Source organism: Bubalus bubalis, chromosome 6, assembly GCF_019923935.1.
Source record: "Bubalus bubalis isolate 160015118507 breed Murrah chromosome 6, NDDB_SH_1, whole genome shotgun sequence".
NCBI lineage: Eukaryota > Metazoa > Chordata > Mammalia > Artiodactyla > Bovidae > Bubalus > Bubalus bubalis.
This window is the reverse complement of record NC_059162.1, coordinates 25,993,128-26,009,941: the sequence shown is the minus strand read 5'-3', so window position 1 is coordinate 26,009,941 and position 16,814 is coordinate 25,993,128. Positions and strand designations below refer to the sequence as shown.

Below are 16,814 nucleotides of genomic sequence, written 5' to 3'. Positions count from 1 at the left end.
TATCTGGGCACCTTGAGATAAGGGGGGCGGTCTTCTTTATTTCTCGTGGGCTTCAGTCCATGGGGTCACAAAAGAGTCGGACACAACTTAAGTGACTAAACAACAGTAACAACTGTATTTCTATGGAACTGTAATTTGAAGCAAGGTGTAGTTTTTTGCAAGTTTTACTCAAGATTTAGTTATCACAGATAAGTGATAAATTTTGTATTTGCATACAGATGTTTTAGTCATTTATTTGTATTTTGAAGCTTTTTCTGCATTGTTTTTCTTTAGTGTAAGAAAGGTACATACCTATTTGTAATTGTTTTTCTTCAACATAGTCCCAATTCTGATACTCACACATTGCAGAGGAGGAAAAGGATAGGAAATTCCAGTAGTGTTAGCTATGTATGTTAAAAAATAATAATAATAAGTAACATGCCTAAGGTGATTCAGTTGATAAATTGAGTAAATGTACAGTATATTCACAGTTCCAAGGGAGAAATTGACAGTGTGTGTGTGGATGAAGGTTTGGGGAAGAGCTTTTTGTTTAACTTGAATTTAATAACTTTCTACCTCACGTGAGTTCAGTTCACTTGTTAAATTTCTCAGTTTAAAAGAGTGTTAACTACCTGAACAACTTTTATTTAACCTAAGAATAAGTCTTAAAAATTATCAAGTTGTTCTTTAGAGTCTTCACATCTTCTCTCATTTTAGGTGCTTCTTGATGTGATGGATATCTTTTAAATAGCAGTAGGTAAAGACAAGAAAATACTAATAGAATCAGAAAGCACATTTGTCAGTCACATGAAGTGCAGTCATCTTTACTAATTGTAATGCAACACCACAATAATAACTATTTTTTTATTGTGACTAAGGAAGAATTTTTCCTGTGCAGTGATATCTCATAATTTTTTCAGTGCTTGATTGTTTCCTGTCAAAAAAGAAAATGACTGAAAAGATAATTTCTCCTGGGTTTGAGAGATGTTGGGATGGAGGAATAATGGAAAAATTTTTTCTTTAGGTAATGAAAGACACCCAGAGATCTCACATATGACATTTAATTTTGCATCTATCACTTAATGAAGTATAGTTTATTTCCTTAGCAGAGGTTACAGAATTAAGTTACTGTTGTTTGTGGAGGCCACAGTGAGACATTAGTGCAGTAAAAGATATTTAATGATTAATTAAAATTAGATCCTCTGCAACTAACCATCCGTTTGTATTAAACTCAGTGGCAAATTCTGAGCCCTTTTAAAATGAGTTGGATGTTAATTTTTTGTTTAGTTTTTTAAATCTTATTTCTCAGAACATCTAATATAGTAGTAAGACTTATCAAATAGTATGGTCCTAGGTGAGGTAGTAGGTAAATAACATACATTTGTTTTACTTAATCATGACTGTAATCAATAACTTAATTTACTTAATCAGTAACTGTAAGGTATGATTATTTGCTGAATTTAAAGATAAATGAGCTTTCAGGTAACTTCTTAAAATTTTATTCCTTATGAGTCAGTATAATTCATTTAGTGAGCAAACTGGTTGTTTCTTTTTTAAAGTCTGAAAGAGTTGCTCTGTTGTGTCAAACTCTTTGCAACGTCATGGACTACATAGTTTGCCAGTCTCCTCTGTCCATGGAATTCTTCAGACAAGAATACTGGAGTGGGTAGCCATGCCCTTCTCCAGGCAATCTTCCCGACCCATGGATCGAACCCAGATCTCCTCCATTTCAGGCAGATTCTTTACCATCTGAGCCACCAGACAAACCCATTTCCTTCTTAAATGAATGTGATTTTGTTAAAATCCTAATGGGTACGTTTTGACTTAATGTTTTCTCTTTCTAAAAATAGCATTTTTATGAAAGGGGTTTTGCTGTTTATTTATTTATGGCTGTGCTGCATGCCACGTGGCTTGCAGGATCTTAGTCCCCTGACCAAGGATTGAACCCAGGCCCATGTCAATGAAAGTTTGGAGTCCTAACTACTGGGCCAACAGGGAATTCCCTTATGAAAAGTGGTTTTAATTTGTGGTACTTTTTGTCAGACTTCTTCACAAGTGACCTTTGTAGATCACTATTTGGTTAGGTTGGTAAATGATGACCAGGGCAATGACAGGTTCAGATTATTGTCAGGTGAGTTCTTACTGACTGGTCATTAGGAGCACTTAAACTGGTTTACTGGATAAACAAAGTTATTTGTGAGATCATAGAAATTAAAGGAGCCTAGAGTTGGAAATGGAGAAGGAAATGGCAACCCACTGCAGTATTCTTGTCTGGAAAATCCCATGGACAGAGGAGAGTTGGAAAGGGTGACTTTACAAAATTAGTCTTTTAATTTGGTACAGAAGCAAGATTTTGTCAGTTTTGATTTGGTATTTCTGAGGGGTCATCTTGTAATGAGTATCAATTGAGTATTTTCCAATAAAATTTTTACCTGTTTATTGAGGTATGAGGTCAGTTATTTGCTTTAGAGATTCCGTAATTGGGTTTGTGAATAAAACTGTATTTTCCTTTGTATGTGTGTATGTTACATACACATTACTAGTTACATTACTAGTAACAATAGTTATATACACATTACTAGTGGCAGCATCAATAGTATTTATACAGTGCATACTCCTGAAGGCTGAATCTTGTGCCCCACAAATTCACCTGTTGCAGCTCTGCCTCCCAATGTGACTGTATTTGGAGATAGAGTGTTTGGGACGTAATTAAGGTTAAACTAGGGGCCTTAATCAGAAAGGGATGGAACCCTTAAAGAATATGAAGAAGCACCCAAAATCTTTTCTCCCACTGCACATACACTAAGAAAAGGCTGAGTGGGTATGATATAGGAAGAAGGTGAACATCAAGCCAAGAGGAAGCTGTTCCTCTAAAGATTGGAAGCTTGCTCTTGGTTTCTAACCTCCAGAACTGTGAGAAAAGAAATTTTTGTTGTTTAAGCCCTGTAGTGGATGGTGTTTTGTTATGGTAAGCTGAGCAGAATAATAAGCATACTATATACCAAGGACTGATAGAAGTGATTTATGTGAGCGGGCTTATTTAGTACTCAGACACTATGAGGCAGGTACTATTATTATTATTCCCATTTTACAGAGGAAGAAACTGAAGCACAATTAGGGTTAACTAACTTACTCAAGGTTGTACAGCTAGTAAATAATGGAGCCAGATTTTTATTATAGGCAACTTCATGCTGAAGTTCATGCTTCTAATTCTGTTTCAGCTAACTTTAAAGACAGAAAAAAAAAAAATTACCAGCACATGGGAAAAATCTATTATGACAAAATTGTACCGAAAATGTAGAAAAAATGAAAATGCAATCTATATTATTTTCAGTAGTCAAAAGTAGGTGCTTATATTGATACTTTTAGAAAAACATTTCAGGGGTTACATTTTTCTTCCAGTGGAATAAACTAAGTGGGAATGAATCCTTTATTGTTTGTTTTGTCTGATAGTTTTAGTTATGAAGTTAGTTTACTAAATGATTAATGAAGAGTTTGACTTTTTCCTACTTTGTTCCTTTTTTACATCTCATATTCTTGCTAGTGAGTATTATTTGGGATTTTTTTTTTTTTTAATCTGTTTTTAGGTTTTTTGTTGAAGATCTTTCTAAGGGGAGGATCATAGTGTCTCATTTGACATCCCAGATTCTGTATGCCTTTATAAAATTAGAATCGTAAAAGTTGGAAGAAACTTTAAAAATCTTAACCTATTACTATAGGAGCATATAAGCAGGAATTGAACCTTCTTGGTGGCTTAGATGGTAAAGAATCTGCCTGTAGTGCAGGAGATGTGTGTTTGATCCCTGTGCTGGGAAGATCCCCTGGAGAAGGAAATGGCTACTTGCTCCAGTATTCTTGCCTGGAGAATTTCATCAACAGAAAAGCCTGATGGGCTACTGTCCAAGGGGCTGTGACGAGTTGGACACGAGTGTGACCGACACTTCTGCTTTTCACTGTTCATAATATTCTAGATTATAAGGAAATTTAAAATGTGTCCATTTTCTTTTTCTTAGCCTTGATTATTAAAACATTCTTTATATGGTAACTGAAATCATATTCCTCTGACTTCTGTCTAGTTTGTACTTGGTTGGCATCAAGGTTTCTTTTTGTACATATAACAGGAAATTCATTTCAAAATGGCTTAAACTAAAAAAGAAATTTAATGAGATCAGTGATGTTCTAGAGTAGATCTGATTCCAGTTAAGCTTTTTTCTTTATCTCTTTCCTCTGTTTTCCTCTGTGTGTTTATATTTTCAGATTGACATCTTAGCAGGATAAATTGGTTTGATTTTGTCTAGTTGGGGCTCAGTCCTGGACCTTGTGAGTGGGGAGAGGAAAATGTTGCTGGACATAGGTTACCACTGATAATAATTTTTCCAACAGTGATTAATAGAATGAATTAGGTTTACTTAGATACTTTGGAGAATTGAAAGATTTTTGTTAGGGATAGTTCTTCTTACATTTGAAAGAATTTTGATTTGGAATAGAATATTGTTTGTTTTTACAGTGCTTTTTTGAAATGTGCCTTTTATCTTCCAGGTATGTATAAGTTCTTTCTGTTATTTCTAACTTGCTAATTATTTCTAATATTTTGTTGGGGATTTTGCATTCATATGTAGGGAAGGATATTGTTTTGTATTTTTCTTGTACTATCTTTGTCTTGTTTTGGTATCAGTGTAATAAAATGAATTTGGAAGTTTTCTCTGCTCTTCATTTTTCTGTACTGTTGATTTGATAGTCTTTCTTAAGTTTTTTATATAATTTGCCAGTGAAACCATCTGCATGTGGAGCTTTTTTTTCTGGGAGATTTTCAACTACAACTTCTACAATTTCAGTTTCTCTATTTCACGTTGCTATAAGGGCCATTCACTATCTGTTTCACCTTAGGTTCAGTCATTTCAGTTCAGTTCAGACACTCAGTCGTGTCCGACTCTTTGTGACCCCATGAATCGCAGCACGCCAGGCCTCCCTGTCCATCACCAACTCCCGGAGTTCACTCAAACTCACTTCCATCCAGTCGGTGATGCCATCCAGCCATCTCATCCTCTGTCGTCCCTTTCTCCTCCTGCCCCTAATCCCTCCCAGCATCAGAGTCTTTTCCAGTGAGTCAACTCTTCGCATGAGGTGGCCAAAGTCCTGGAGTTTCAGCTTTAGCATCATTCCTTCCAAAAAACACCGGGGGCTGATCTCCTTTAGAATGGACTGGTTGGATCTCCTTGCAGTCCAAGGGACTCTCAAGAGTCTTCTCCAACAGCACAGTTGAAAAGCATCAATTCTTTGGCGCTCAGCCTTCTTCACAGTCCAACTCTCACATCCATACATGACCACTGGAAAAACCATAGCCTTGACTAGACGGACCTTTGTTGGCAAAGTAATGTCTCTGCTTTTGAATGTGCTATCTAGGTTGGTCATAACTTTCCTTCCAAGGAGTAAGTGTCTTTTAATTTCATGGCTTAGTTTTGGTAATTGATGGTTTTGAGGAATTGGTCTGTTTCATCTAAGCCATTGATTTTATATGCATAGAGTTGTTTGGAGTAATATTACCTTTTTGATATCTATGGTAGCTGTAGTTATAATCCCCTTTTATTCCTAATATTGGTAATTTATGTTTTCTTTTTTTTCCTTTGTCAGTTTTGCTAAAAGTTTTATCAATTTCATTGATATTTTCAAAGAAGAAGCTTTCGGTTTCATTGATCTTCTTATGTTTCCTTTATGTTTTAATTTTCTTTGATTTCTGTTCTTTGTTATTTCTACTCTTCTGCATGATTTGGGTTGCTTTTGTTCTTGCCTTTTTGTTTGTTTGTTTGTTTGTTTGTTTTTTGTTCTTGCTTTTCTAATTTCTTGAACTAAAAGCCTAGATTATAGATTTTAGATCCTCTTTTCCAATGTAAGCATTTAGTGTCAAATAGTTTTCTGCTAAGTGCTGCTTTAGCTGCATCTGAAAGATTTTGATATATTGTATTTTCATTTTTAATCAATTCAGTATGTTTAAAAACTTACCTTAAGTTGTTTAATTTCTAAATGCTTAGAGATTCTTCTTTTGTCTTTCTGTTATTGATTTCTAATTTAATTCCATCATGGTCAAAGAATGGACTTCCCAAATGGCGCAGTGGTAAAGAATCCACCTGCCAATGCAGGAGACACAGGCTCAATCCCTGGGTCAAGAAGATCCCCTGGAGGAGGAAATGGCAACCCACTCCGGTATTCTTGCTGGGAAAATTCCATGGACAGAGAAGCCTGACAGGCTATAGTCCATGGGGTTGCAAAATGTCAGAAGTGTTGAGAGTCTGAGCACACACACATACTCATGGTCAGAGAATATACTTTGTGTGATTACAGTTCTTTAAGTCTTTTAAATTATTTAAGAATTACCTTTTGACTCAGAATATGGCCTGTCTTGGTGAATGTTCCATTTATGCTTGAATAGAATGTGTATATATGTAGTGACTGTTATTGGGTGTAGAATGTTCTATTAATGTCAGTTGGATCTCATTGGTTTATGGGTTTGTTCAGGCTTCCTTGTCCTTGCTGATTTTCTATCTAGTAGTTTTATTAATTACTAGGTGAGGGGTGTTGAGGTTCCCAACTCTATATTGGATTTTTTTCTTGTTCCTTTCAGTTCTGTCAGCTTTTACTTTATGTATTTTGAAGTGCTCTTGTTAGGTATTTACACCTAATAGATATATCTACTTGGTGCCACCACCAAATCTCTAATACCAAAACCAGACAATGGTATTACAGTGTAAGGAAACTTATAAACCAGTGTTCCTCATGGTTCCTTTATGAACCATGTTCATAAACCATGGTTCCTTTATGAACATGGACATAAAAATCTTTGACCAGATTAGATTTATTTTAGTAAATCTTACTCAGCAATATGTAAAAAGAATAACACCTCATGACCAAGTGGGCTTTATCCTAGGAATGCATGGTTGATTTAACATTTGGAACTTAGTCGATATAACTGAAGATATTAAGAAACTAAAAGAGGAAAATTATATGATCATCTCAGTGGTTATTGAAAAAGCATTTAACAACACTCAACATCCATCCATAATAAAAGCATAATAAAAACTTTCAGCAAACTTGAACTAGAGGGGAACTTTCTTAGCCTGATAAAAAGCATTAAAACATACCTACCCTCGCTCCCCTGACACATACCCAAAACCAAACAAATAGAAAAAGAATCCCCACATACTTAATGTTGAGGGACTAGACACTCTCCCTGAAAACTGTGAACTAGGCAAAGATGTCTCTGCTCTCCAGCTTCTATGTAACATTATGCAGGGAGCCCTGGCCAGTACACTAAAGTAAGAAAAAGACAGAAAAGTACAAAGGTTATTAACGAAGAAGTACAACTGTCTTATTTGTAGTCAATATGATTGCTCATGAAGAAAATACTAGGGAATCTGTCAAACAATAACAACAAAATACTAGAATGAAAACAAATTTAGTAGTGAGGCCATTGGATACAAGTTCAATATACAAAGTAAATTATATTTCTTGATACTAGCAATAAACAGTTATAAATAAAATAAAAATAATATCCTTTGCAGTAGCATAAAAACATGAAATACATGTGGATGAGTTTAATACACTATGTGCACAATCTGTGCACTGAAAACTGTGACTATTGAGAGAAATGGAAAATAACTTAAACGAAAGACATGCCATGTTTATGAGTTGGAATACTCAATATTGTTGAGATGTCAGTTCTCTTGAAATCTGTCTTTAGGTTTAAAGGAATCCAAGTAAAAATGACTTCTCCATAAAAATTGATAGGCTGATTCTAAAATCTGTATGAAAACTCAAAGCATGTACAATAATCAAAATAGTTTTTAAAAAGAACAAAATTGAAGGATTTGTGCTGCTTGATTCTAGATTTACTGTGGAGCTTCAGTAATGAGGACAGTACAGTTTTTAGTGTAAAGATAGACATCGAAATCACTGGAAAAGAATAGAAATAGAGCTACACATACATTTTTAATTGATTTTCAACAAAGATGCTTTCAATGGGTTATAGGAAAGTCTTTCTAATAAGTGGTGCTGGGTCAGTCATATACTCCTACAGAAAAAAACAAAAACATTGACTCTTCAGCACTGTACAAAAATGAACTTGAAATGGATCATAAATCTAAACATAAAAACTAAAAGTATAAAATTTCCAGTAAAAAACATTTGAGAAAATCTTTGTGACTTTGAGGTGAGCTAAGAGTTTTAAGAATACACAAGAAGTAAACCATTAAAGAAAGAAATTGATAAATTGGACTTCATGAAAATTAAAAATCTCTGTTCTCCAAAAGACATTAAGGAAATGAAAAAGCAAGCCCAAGAATTGGAGAAAATATTTGTGGTACATGTATAAGCGTGTATTCAGAATATGGAAATAATACGTCACCAAAGAAGATAAATGAATGGTCAATAAGCGCATCAGTCATCAGGGAAATTAAAATTCAAACTATAATACAAAATCCTATTATTCATACCCACTAGAATGAGTTCAATTAAAAAGGGCAGCAATGTGTCAAGTATTGAGAAGGATGGGAGGACAACCAGTGCGTGCGTGCTCACTTTGGTTGTGTCCCACTCTTTGCGTCTCTATGGACCGTAGCTTGCCAGGATTCTCTGTCCATAGGATTCTCCAGGCAAGAATATTGGAGTGGGTAGCCATCCCCTTCTCCAGGGGAACTCCTGACCCAGTGGTCTAACCCGCGTCTCCTGTGTCTCCTGCATTACAGCCGTATTCTTTACCCACTGAGCCACTAGACTTTTTATATTGCTTTGGGAGTATATAATGGTACATTCTGGAGAGCAGTTTGTCAGTCTCTCATCAAATTGAACATAAACTCACCATAAAGTGAAAGTGAACGTGAAGTCGCTCAGTCGTGTCCGACTCTTAGTGACCCCATGGACTGCAGCCCACCAGCCTCCTCCATCCATGGGATTTTCCAGGCAAGAGTACTGGAGTGGGGTAAGCAAGTCCATATCTAAATATTTCCATGATGTTCACAAATGAGATCAGACAATAGTTTTACTTTTTTACTAAGTTATATTTTTGCATCAGTGGTATGCAGAATCATAAGTTTTTTACCCCCTATGTTCTATCAAGATTTATGTAGTATTTGTCATCCTTAAAATTAAAAGTAGAATTTATTCTATGAAACTTCTACAGTACAGTTCTTGTATTGTGGGTAGCTCTTTGAAAATTTCTCAATTTCTTATTTCTTGGTCTGTGTTTAGATTTTTCTGTTTCTTTTTTCATAAGTCAAAATAATGCTCATTTTCTTAGAAAATTGTCAGTTCCACTCATTTTCAAATTTATTTGGAAAATACAACTAAAAATTTTTTTTTTTGTTTTCTTAATTTCTTTTACGTCTGTCTCTTGTAGCATTCTCAGTTCCTTTTTTGTGTTTATATATTCCCATTTGTTGTTCAGTTGCTAAGTCGTGTCTGACTCTTTGAGACCCCATGGACTGCAGCACTCCAGGCTTCCCTGTCCTTCACTATCTCCCAGAGTATGCTCAGACTCACTTCCATTGAGTCGGCAAAGCCATCCAACCATCTCATCCCCTGTGGACCCCTTCTCCTCATGCCCTCAATCATGGTCTTTTTCCAGTGAGTCGGCTCTTCACGTCAGGTGGCCAAAGTATTGGAGCTTCAGTATCAGTCCTTCCAATGAATATTCATAGTTGATTTCCTTTAGGATTGACTGGTCTGATCTCCTTGCTGTCCAAAGGACTCTCAAGAGTCTTCTCCAGCACCACTGTTTGAAAGCATCAATTCTTACGTGCTCAGCCTTCTTTATGGTCTAACTCTCACATCCATACATGATTACTGGAAAAACCATAGCTTTGACTATATGGACCTTTGTCAGCAAAGTGATGTTTCTGCTTTTTAATATGCTATCTAGGTTTGTCATAGCTTTTCTTCCAAGGAGCAAGCATCTTTTAATTTCATGGCTATAATCATCATCTGCAGAGATTTTGGAGCCCCAGAAAATAAAATCTGCTGCTGTTTCTACTGTTTTCTCCATCTGTTTGCCATGAAGTGAGGGGACTGGATGCCATACTCTTAGTTTTTTGAATGTTGAGTTTTAAGCCAACCTTTTCACTTTGCTCTTTCACCTTCATCAAGAGGCTTTTTAGTTCCTCCTCACTTTCTGCCATTAGAGTGGTGTCATCTGTGTATCTTAGGTCTTTGATATTTCTACTGGCAATCTTGATTCCAGTTTGTGCTTCATCATTTTGCATGCATGATGTACTTTGCATACAAGTTAAATAAGCAGGGTGACAATATACAGCCTTCATGTACTCCTTTCACACTTTTGAATGACTGCTTTAAAAAAATCAGTTTTAAATTTATTGTATAGTTCTTTTCATAGAATCATCTCTTGAATTTATTATTCTGATAGTTGTTTATTACTAATTCATTTACTTCTGCCTTTAGCTTTTCTGATTCTTCTACTTTGTTGCTCAAGGTTATCATTCTTTTTCTTACTTTGTTAGAACAGAGTGCAATTGTTTTCATTTGTTCTTATTAAATAGTACAGAATTTTCAAGTTAGGAGTTTTCCTCAGAACTGGTTGATTCCTATGTTCTTATAATAAATCTTTATTAATGTTTTATATCTTCTGTAGTGTTATACTTTAATGTTTATTTGACCCAAGAGTAGTTTTAGACCCTTTAATTTTTTCCAGTTGAAATCTTCAGTTGTCGTCTAGGTAAAAGTCATAGTGATAGCCAGTAATTTCAGTTTTGCCTTTCACTTTTTTGTGCTGCTTAGCCTGTGGCACAAACCTCTCCTTGTGGAACCAACCAAAATCAGTACATATATGTGGGTCTGGCCTTTTTCCATTTCAGAATAGTCAACACCTTAGAGCAACATATATTTAAAGGACTAAATAAATAACTAGAGAACTGAACATAGCTACCTATAAAAATTGAAATAAGAACAAAAACAGGGACTCCTAAGGATTTAAAATATGCATGATATATATTGTGGACAAAATACTAAAATAAATAGAGATACATATTTGATTCAGGTGATTATGCAAGTCAGTCAGTTCAGTTGCTCAGTCGTGTTCAACTCTTTGTGACCCCATGTGTGACCTGGTGTGACTGCAGCACCCCAGGCTTCCTTGTCCATCACCAGCTCCCGGAGCTTGCTCAAACTCATGTCCATCAAGTCGGTGATGCCATCCATCCATCTCATCCTTTGTTGTCCCTTTCTCCTCTCACCTTCAGTCTTTCCCAGCATCAGGGTTTTTTCCAGTGAGTCAGTTCTATGCATCAGGTGGCCAAAGATTATGCAAGAGATAGTGATATATGGGTGATTAAATAGCTTGATAACATTTTTGTTATCTTAATAGGAAGCTGAGGAACAAAAAAGAAATGGAAAGTATGTCTGTAATAACCCAGAACAAATGTTATAGTTGATATCAACATGAAGGGAACTGAGTGGGGAGAAGACCAAGGAATTTATCAAAAGTGTGGTGGAGTACTCATTTTGTTAGTAGAAAGATATCCTTCTTGGTAAATTGAAATAATTAGGAACACATGAACAAGCAAGTGTGATGTAAGTTAAAAACAAGCATTATAAGAACAAGTTTGTATAGCTTAAAACCATTGTAAGAAAACATTTGGGGAAAAAAGTATGGAATTAAGAAGGAAAGTAAAGGGCTTCCCTGGTAGTCCGGTGGCTAAGAGTTTGAGCTTCTGCTACAGGGGGCATGGATTCGATTCCTGTTTAGAGAAGTTCTACATGCAGTGCAGTGTGGCGAAAATAAATAAATAAATAGAAGGAATATTAGATGGAAAATATGAACCTAGATAGGCTTCAGTGGTAAAGAATTTGCCTGAGCCTGGTGGCTCAGTGTTAAATAATCTGCCTGTCAATGAAGGAGATGCGAATTTGATCTTTGTGTCTGGAAGATCCTCTGGAGAAGGAAATAGCAACCCGTTCTAGTATTCATGCCTGGAAAATCCCATGGATAGACAAGCCTGGCAGGCTATATTCCATGGTTTTGCAAAAGAGTTAAGACATGATGAATGATTAAACAACAACAACAATGAACCTAAGTAGTATTGAATACAGATTCCTAAAATATCACCAGGGTAACTTGTTGATAAGACAAAGTGAAAGTTGCTCAGTCGTGTCAGACTCTTTGCGATCCCATGAACTATACAGTCCATGGAATTCTCTAGGCCAGAATACTGGAGTGGGTAGCCTTCCCTTTCTCCAGGGGATCTTCCTAACTCAGGGATTGAACCCAGGTCTCCTGCATTGCAGGTGGATTCTTTACCAGCTGAGCCACAAAGGAAGCCCAAGAATACTGGAGTGGGTAGCCTATCCCTTCTCCAGCGAATCTTCCTGACACAGGAATCAAACCGGAGTCTCCTGCATTGCAGGTGGATTCTTTACCAACTGAACTATCAGAGAAGCCCTAGCTGAGGATAATGTTTACCATGGTAAGGGAGATCACTCCCTCAGCAGAACCTTAGTAGCCTGTTAGACAGGGAAGGACGAAGTTGAGATATATATTGAGATTTTAAGTCTTGCTTAGTAAGGGCCCTTCAATTGGTGGATTATGGTTGATTATATCTTGGTTATGATTGGAAAAGGATCACTATGTTACGCGCTTACCTAGTGGCTCAGTGAGAAAGAATCCACCTGCTAATTCAGGAGATGTGAGTTCGATCCCTGAAAGATCCCCTGGAGATGTAAATGGCAATCTACCTCAGTATTTCTTGCCTGGAAAACTCCATGGACAGAGGAGCCTGGCGGGCTACCATTCATAGGATTGCAAAAGAGTCAGACATGACTTAGCAACTAAACAACAGCAACATGATCAGAGAATTTAAAGGAAGGAGGTTTAGAGTTTTGAAGTGTTAGCCATCATTTCATGCTTTCTGTTAAAGAGTTGATGGATCTTTGAAGAAGTTCCTGGAATGAACAATAAATTATTTTGTAACTTTTGTCTTTCTGAGTATGTTTCCTGTAAGAATAAACTCATTGATGAAGACAGTGTAATAATAAAGTTATGTTAATATAGGCAGTAAGCTGTGTGGGTGATTTTCATTCTCAGAAGGTAGAAATAATAATCTCATTCCTGGGGCTAGGGAGAACCCAGTTGCTCCTTGTTATTTGTTCTTTTACTCTGCTACTGGATTTGTCTTACTAGTATCTTATTCAGGGTTTTTGCAGTTCTATTCATTAGTAAGATGGGCCTGTTCTGTTTTCTTGTGTGTCCAATATCTGGTTTTGGTATCAGTTAAGTTAGTTTTGTTCAATTAATTCCTCCCCCCTGAAACATTTTCTTTAAGATCAAGATGAAATCTTTTTGAAGATAGGCAGATCTTAGTACTTTGATTTTCTCTACTCACATTTTATGACTTCCTTCTTTTAAAATACATTCTATCTGCTTTTTGATTGTTAAGTATTATTATACTTTATATTCCCACTGCAGTCATATAGCCTTGTTATACTTTAATTATTATTTTAAGTATGTTTTTTGCCCTTTTTATGAATTTGGATCAAAAGAGCATGGTTCATGATTGTCTTATGACTTAGCTTGCCATCTTGAACCACCCTCACCATTTCTTAAATTAATCCTTTTTTTTTTTTTTTTTTTTCTTTGATCTATCTCAGTTAAGCAGAGAGATCTCATTTTCTGAACCAGGAAGAAAATTAAGAAGAATTACAGTTTTAGTTTTCCTTTGTCTTCCTATTAGTTATCAATGTATCTCTTTAGAAAAATGTTTTAAACAATGTATATTGTCTATTCTAATGGAAAAGTAGACGATGTTGGATATTTTTTAATCCCTATATTCCTACTCTGGTTTACTTTCTATATATATGAAAAATGAAAATAAGTCTTGTACGAAGGGTATCTTTTTAATGACATTTTTCTCTGTAAATATAGGAACTTCACAAATGGGTGCTACTATAGTAGATGCTTTGGATACCCTTTATATCATGGGACTTCACGATGAATTCCGAGATGGGCAAAAATGGATTGAAAACAACCTTGATTTCAGTGTGGTGAGTATACAGTTCATAATTTATTCAGTTGACTATAAAGAAAAGCACAGTCTCTAACAATAGTTTTGAGTATTATACTGAGTTTAAGGAAATCCCTAGTCTCCCTTCTTCTTTTGCAGTTGTCAGTTGTTTAGTTTTTGCATAAAATAGACACCTTTTCTCAGCATTTTCCTTTTACTTTTCTTACTCTTATCATTTAAGGTAACATGTTGAGTGTGTTAAAAGCAAGAGTTAGGGGAAAAAAGCACATTGAACTGCAAATATAGGAAAATCATAAATTAACTTTAAAATAAATATTTTATTGTTTTTTAAAGATACAGTGATTTGGCGCAGTTTTTTTAACATCTTTTAAAAATGTTATTTTTTAAATTGAAGTATAGTTGAATCGTGTTGTGAATATGGCACAGTTTTGATGAGTCTTCATAGGCATGTGCTCATCATCCCAGAATTTTGGCATAGTTGTTAAGTGGTACTGCTTAGGTTTGAAGCCCAGCACAGCTACATTCTAGTACTCCTTGGGAAATCTACCTGTAAGTGCTACTTTCTAAACCTGTCATAAAATTGCTATCCTGTTGCAGTATTGTGAGGATTATATGAGATAATCTGGTACATATTCAGTGTTCAGTAAATGATAGCAGTTATTTTCATTGCTACCAGTCTTCACCTAAAAGATGTGTGGGCTACTTTGTCATATTCATTATTATCTTTCATGATATTTGTACTTGTTGTTCCTTCTGAGTGTAGTGAGAAACCACTCCTTTATGTGTTTTTCTCTTTGGCAGACTCTGTATCATTCAAATTATGATTTAAATCTGTAATCATTTCTTTTCTGATGCCTTTCCTGATGCTAATTAGACTAAAACTTATTACTTTCTTTTGTATTATTTTAGTATTTTGAGCATATATAACAATAGTTTTTATTATCAGGTTTAGGTTTGGCTGTGCATAACAGAAAATCTAGTATGAAATAGCCTAAGCAAGAGAGAGAATTTATTTCTGTTTCCTGGAAATCAAGTGCAGAGTTAAGCAGTTAGGACTGATTTGGGTAGCTCCTCAGTGATCCTTTGTCTTACTGCTCTGTCAACTGCAGTATAAAGCTTCATCTTCATAGATGATTCCTCAAGATAAGGTGGATAAGTGCTCAGTGGCAGAAAGGAGGAAGTAAAGGATAGAGAAAAGATATGTGACTGTTCAGAAGTCGGTTACCCCATTTTTGCTTGTGTATTAGTGAGTGAATCTTCCTCATGTGGCCGCATCTTATTATAAAGGGGATGGAGAAATGTAGTTCATCCACTCCTCTCCACACCACCCCCCCAACCCCGCGACCCACCCCGTATAGTTATGTAGCCCTTAGAGATTATGCTTTTTGCATCTTATTTAAGAAATCCTTACTTCATGGTCATGAAGATATATTCCAATGTTTAATTCTAAACTTCTGCATTTGGGTCTTTAGTCCTTATATAATTGAATTTGTAGGTAGAATATGATAGGCAATTATCAGTTGATCAACAAATAGTTGATTTTATTTATTAATATTTCCCTGCTATTTATACATGCCACATTAGTCATGTATTAGTTATAGTCTGTTGTTTTCTACTTGCTCTTCTGTTTATTCCTACATGAATATTTTAGCAGTCTAAATATTTATTGTACTCTTAGCCACAGTATTTTTATAAGACAACTTGATATCTATATTTGAATCTTGGTATTATTGATGTTATTCTACTAGGAAATGATCTTAGCAGTTCTCAGTTCTTTGTTCTTTTAAGCTCTGGAAAGCCCTGTTGAAATTTTGATGAGGATTGCATTCAGTTTATAGATGAATTTGGAGAGAATTGGCATTTGTGACTCTCAGACCCTCCTGTTTGTTAACATGGCAATTTTATTATGCCTGATAATTTGTTGGTGTATTGTGTCAGTTGGCTCAATCAAGAGCCAAAACTGTACAGTTTTTTAAATGAGAGGATTTATTGTTTAGAATTGTTAACCAAATAATGGGGCACTGAAAAGACAAAGTAGAACATTATTGTATTACAAGAGGTAGTATTAATAACTGCAATAGATGGCTGCCATGCCTGGAACTCTGAGAACAATCAGAAGAGGTTGAGATCATTAAAATTTAGTAGCTTGGGGCTCTGTTTTTGATAATTTAGGAGTTCTTAAAAGGATCCTCTTGGAGCTAGGGCTCAGACATCTGAAGAGGGGGTACCTAGCTAGAGCTTGGTATCTCAAAAGGGCATAAAGAGGCCAATTTGGGGAATATGTCTGTGACAGGGAACTGTGTAACCTGGAAGCAAATGCCAGGGTGAAGAACCATGGCTGGTTTGACACTGTCAGAAACCAGAAGTAAACTAGAAGGAATAAGTTCCTTTTCCTTCCTTCATCCTTGTATTATCTTTATAGCACTTCTTGTCATTGGCAGGGCCTCTTGGGGAGCCCACTGGCAAATGAGAAATGCATTTGAAGAGTTCTAGTTTCTATATACCAAAGTAGAATGTTAAAGGATGGATTTGAAGCTGAGGAAAAAATAGCTTAATAATCAGCACAGCTATTTTTCATTCCTTTACTTTTAGCCTTTCTGTGTCATTTGTTTTAGCTGTATATTTTACATATGATGTGTACTTAGATTTTTTTACTTTTATCCAGTCTTGGAATCTTTTAACTGTTAAATTTGAAATATTTACACTTAGTATGGTAACATATTTTTGGAGTTGGATCTTCCATCATTATTTTGCTACCTATATTATTATTGTGCTTCTCATTTGCCTTTACTTTCTCTCTTTCGTATTTTAGAT

General features: G+C 35.5%; 1 protein-coding gene across 7 annotated transcripts in view; it reads left to right on the top strand.

Annotated features, from left to right (window-relative positions):
• Window positions 1–16,814, top strand: part of MAN1A2 (mannosidase alpha class 1A member 2) — a 149,065-nt gene that overhangs the window by 48,262 nt on the left and 83,989 nt on the right. For all 7 annotated transcript variants that reach the window (XM_044944495.1, XM_044944497.1, XM_044944496.1 and 4 more), the window contains one exon: window positions 13,901–14,019. In XM_044944495.1, the coding sequence (XP_044800430.1) occupies window positions 13,901–14,019 (119 nt within the window). The remainder of the gene's footprint in view (window positions 1–13,900; window positions 14,020–16,814) is intronic.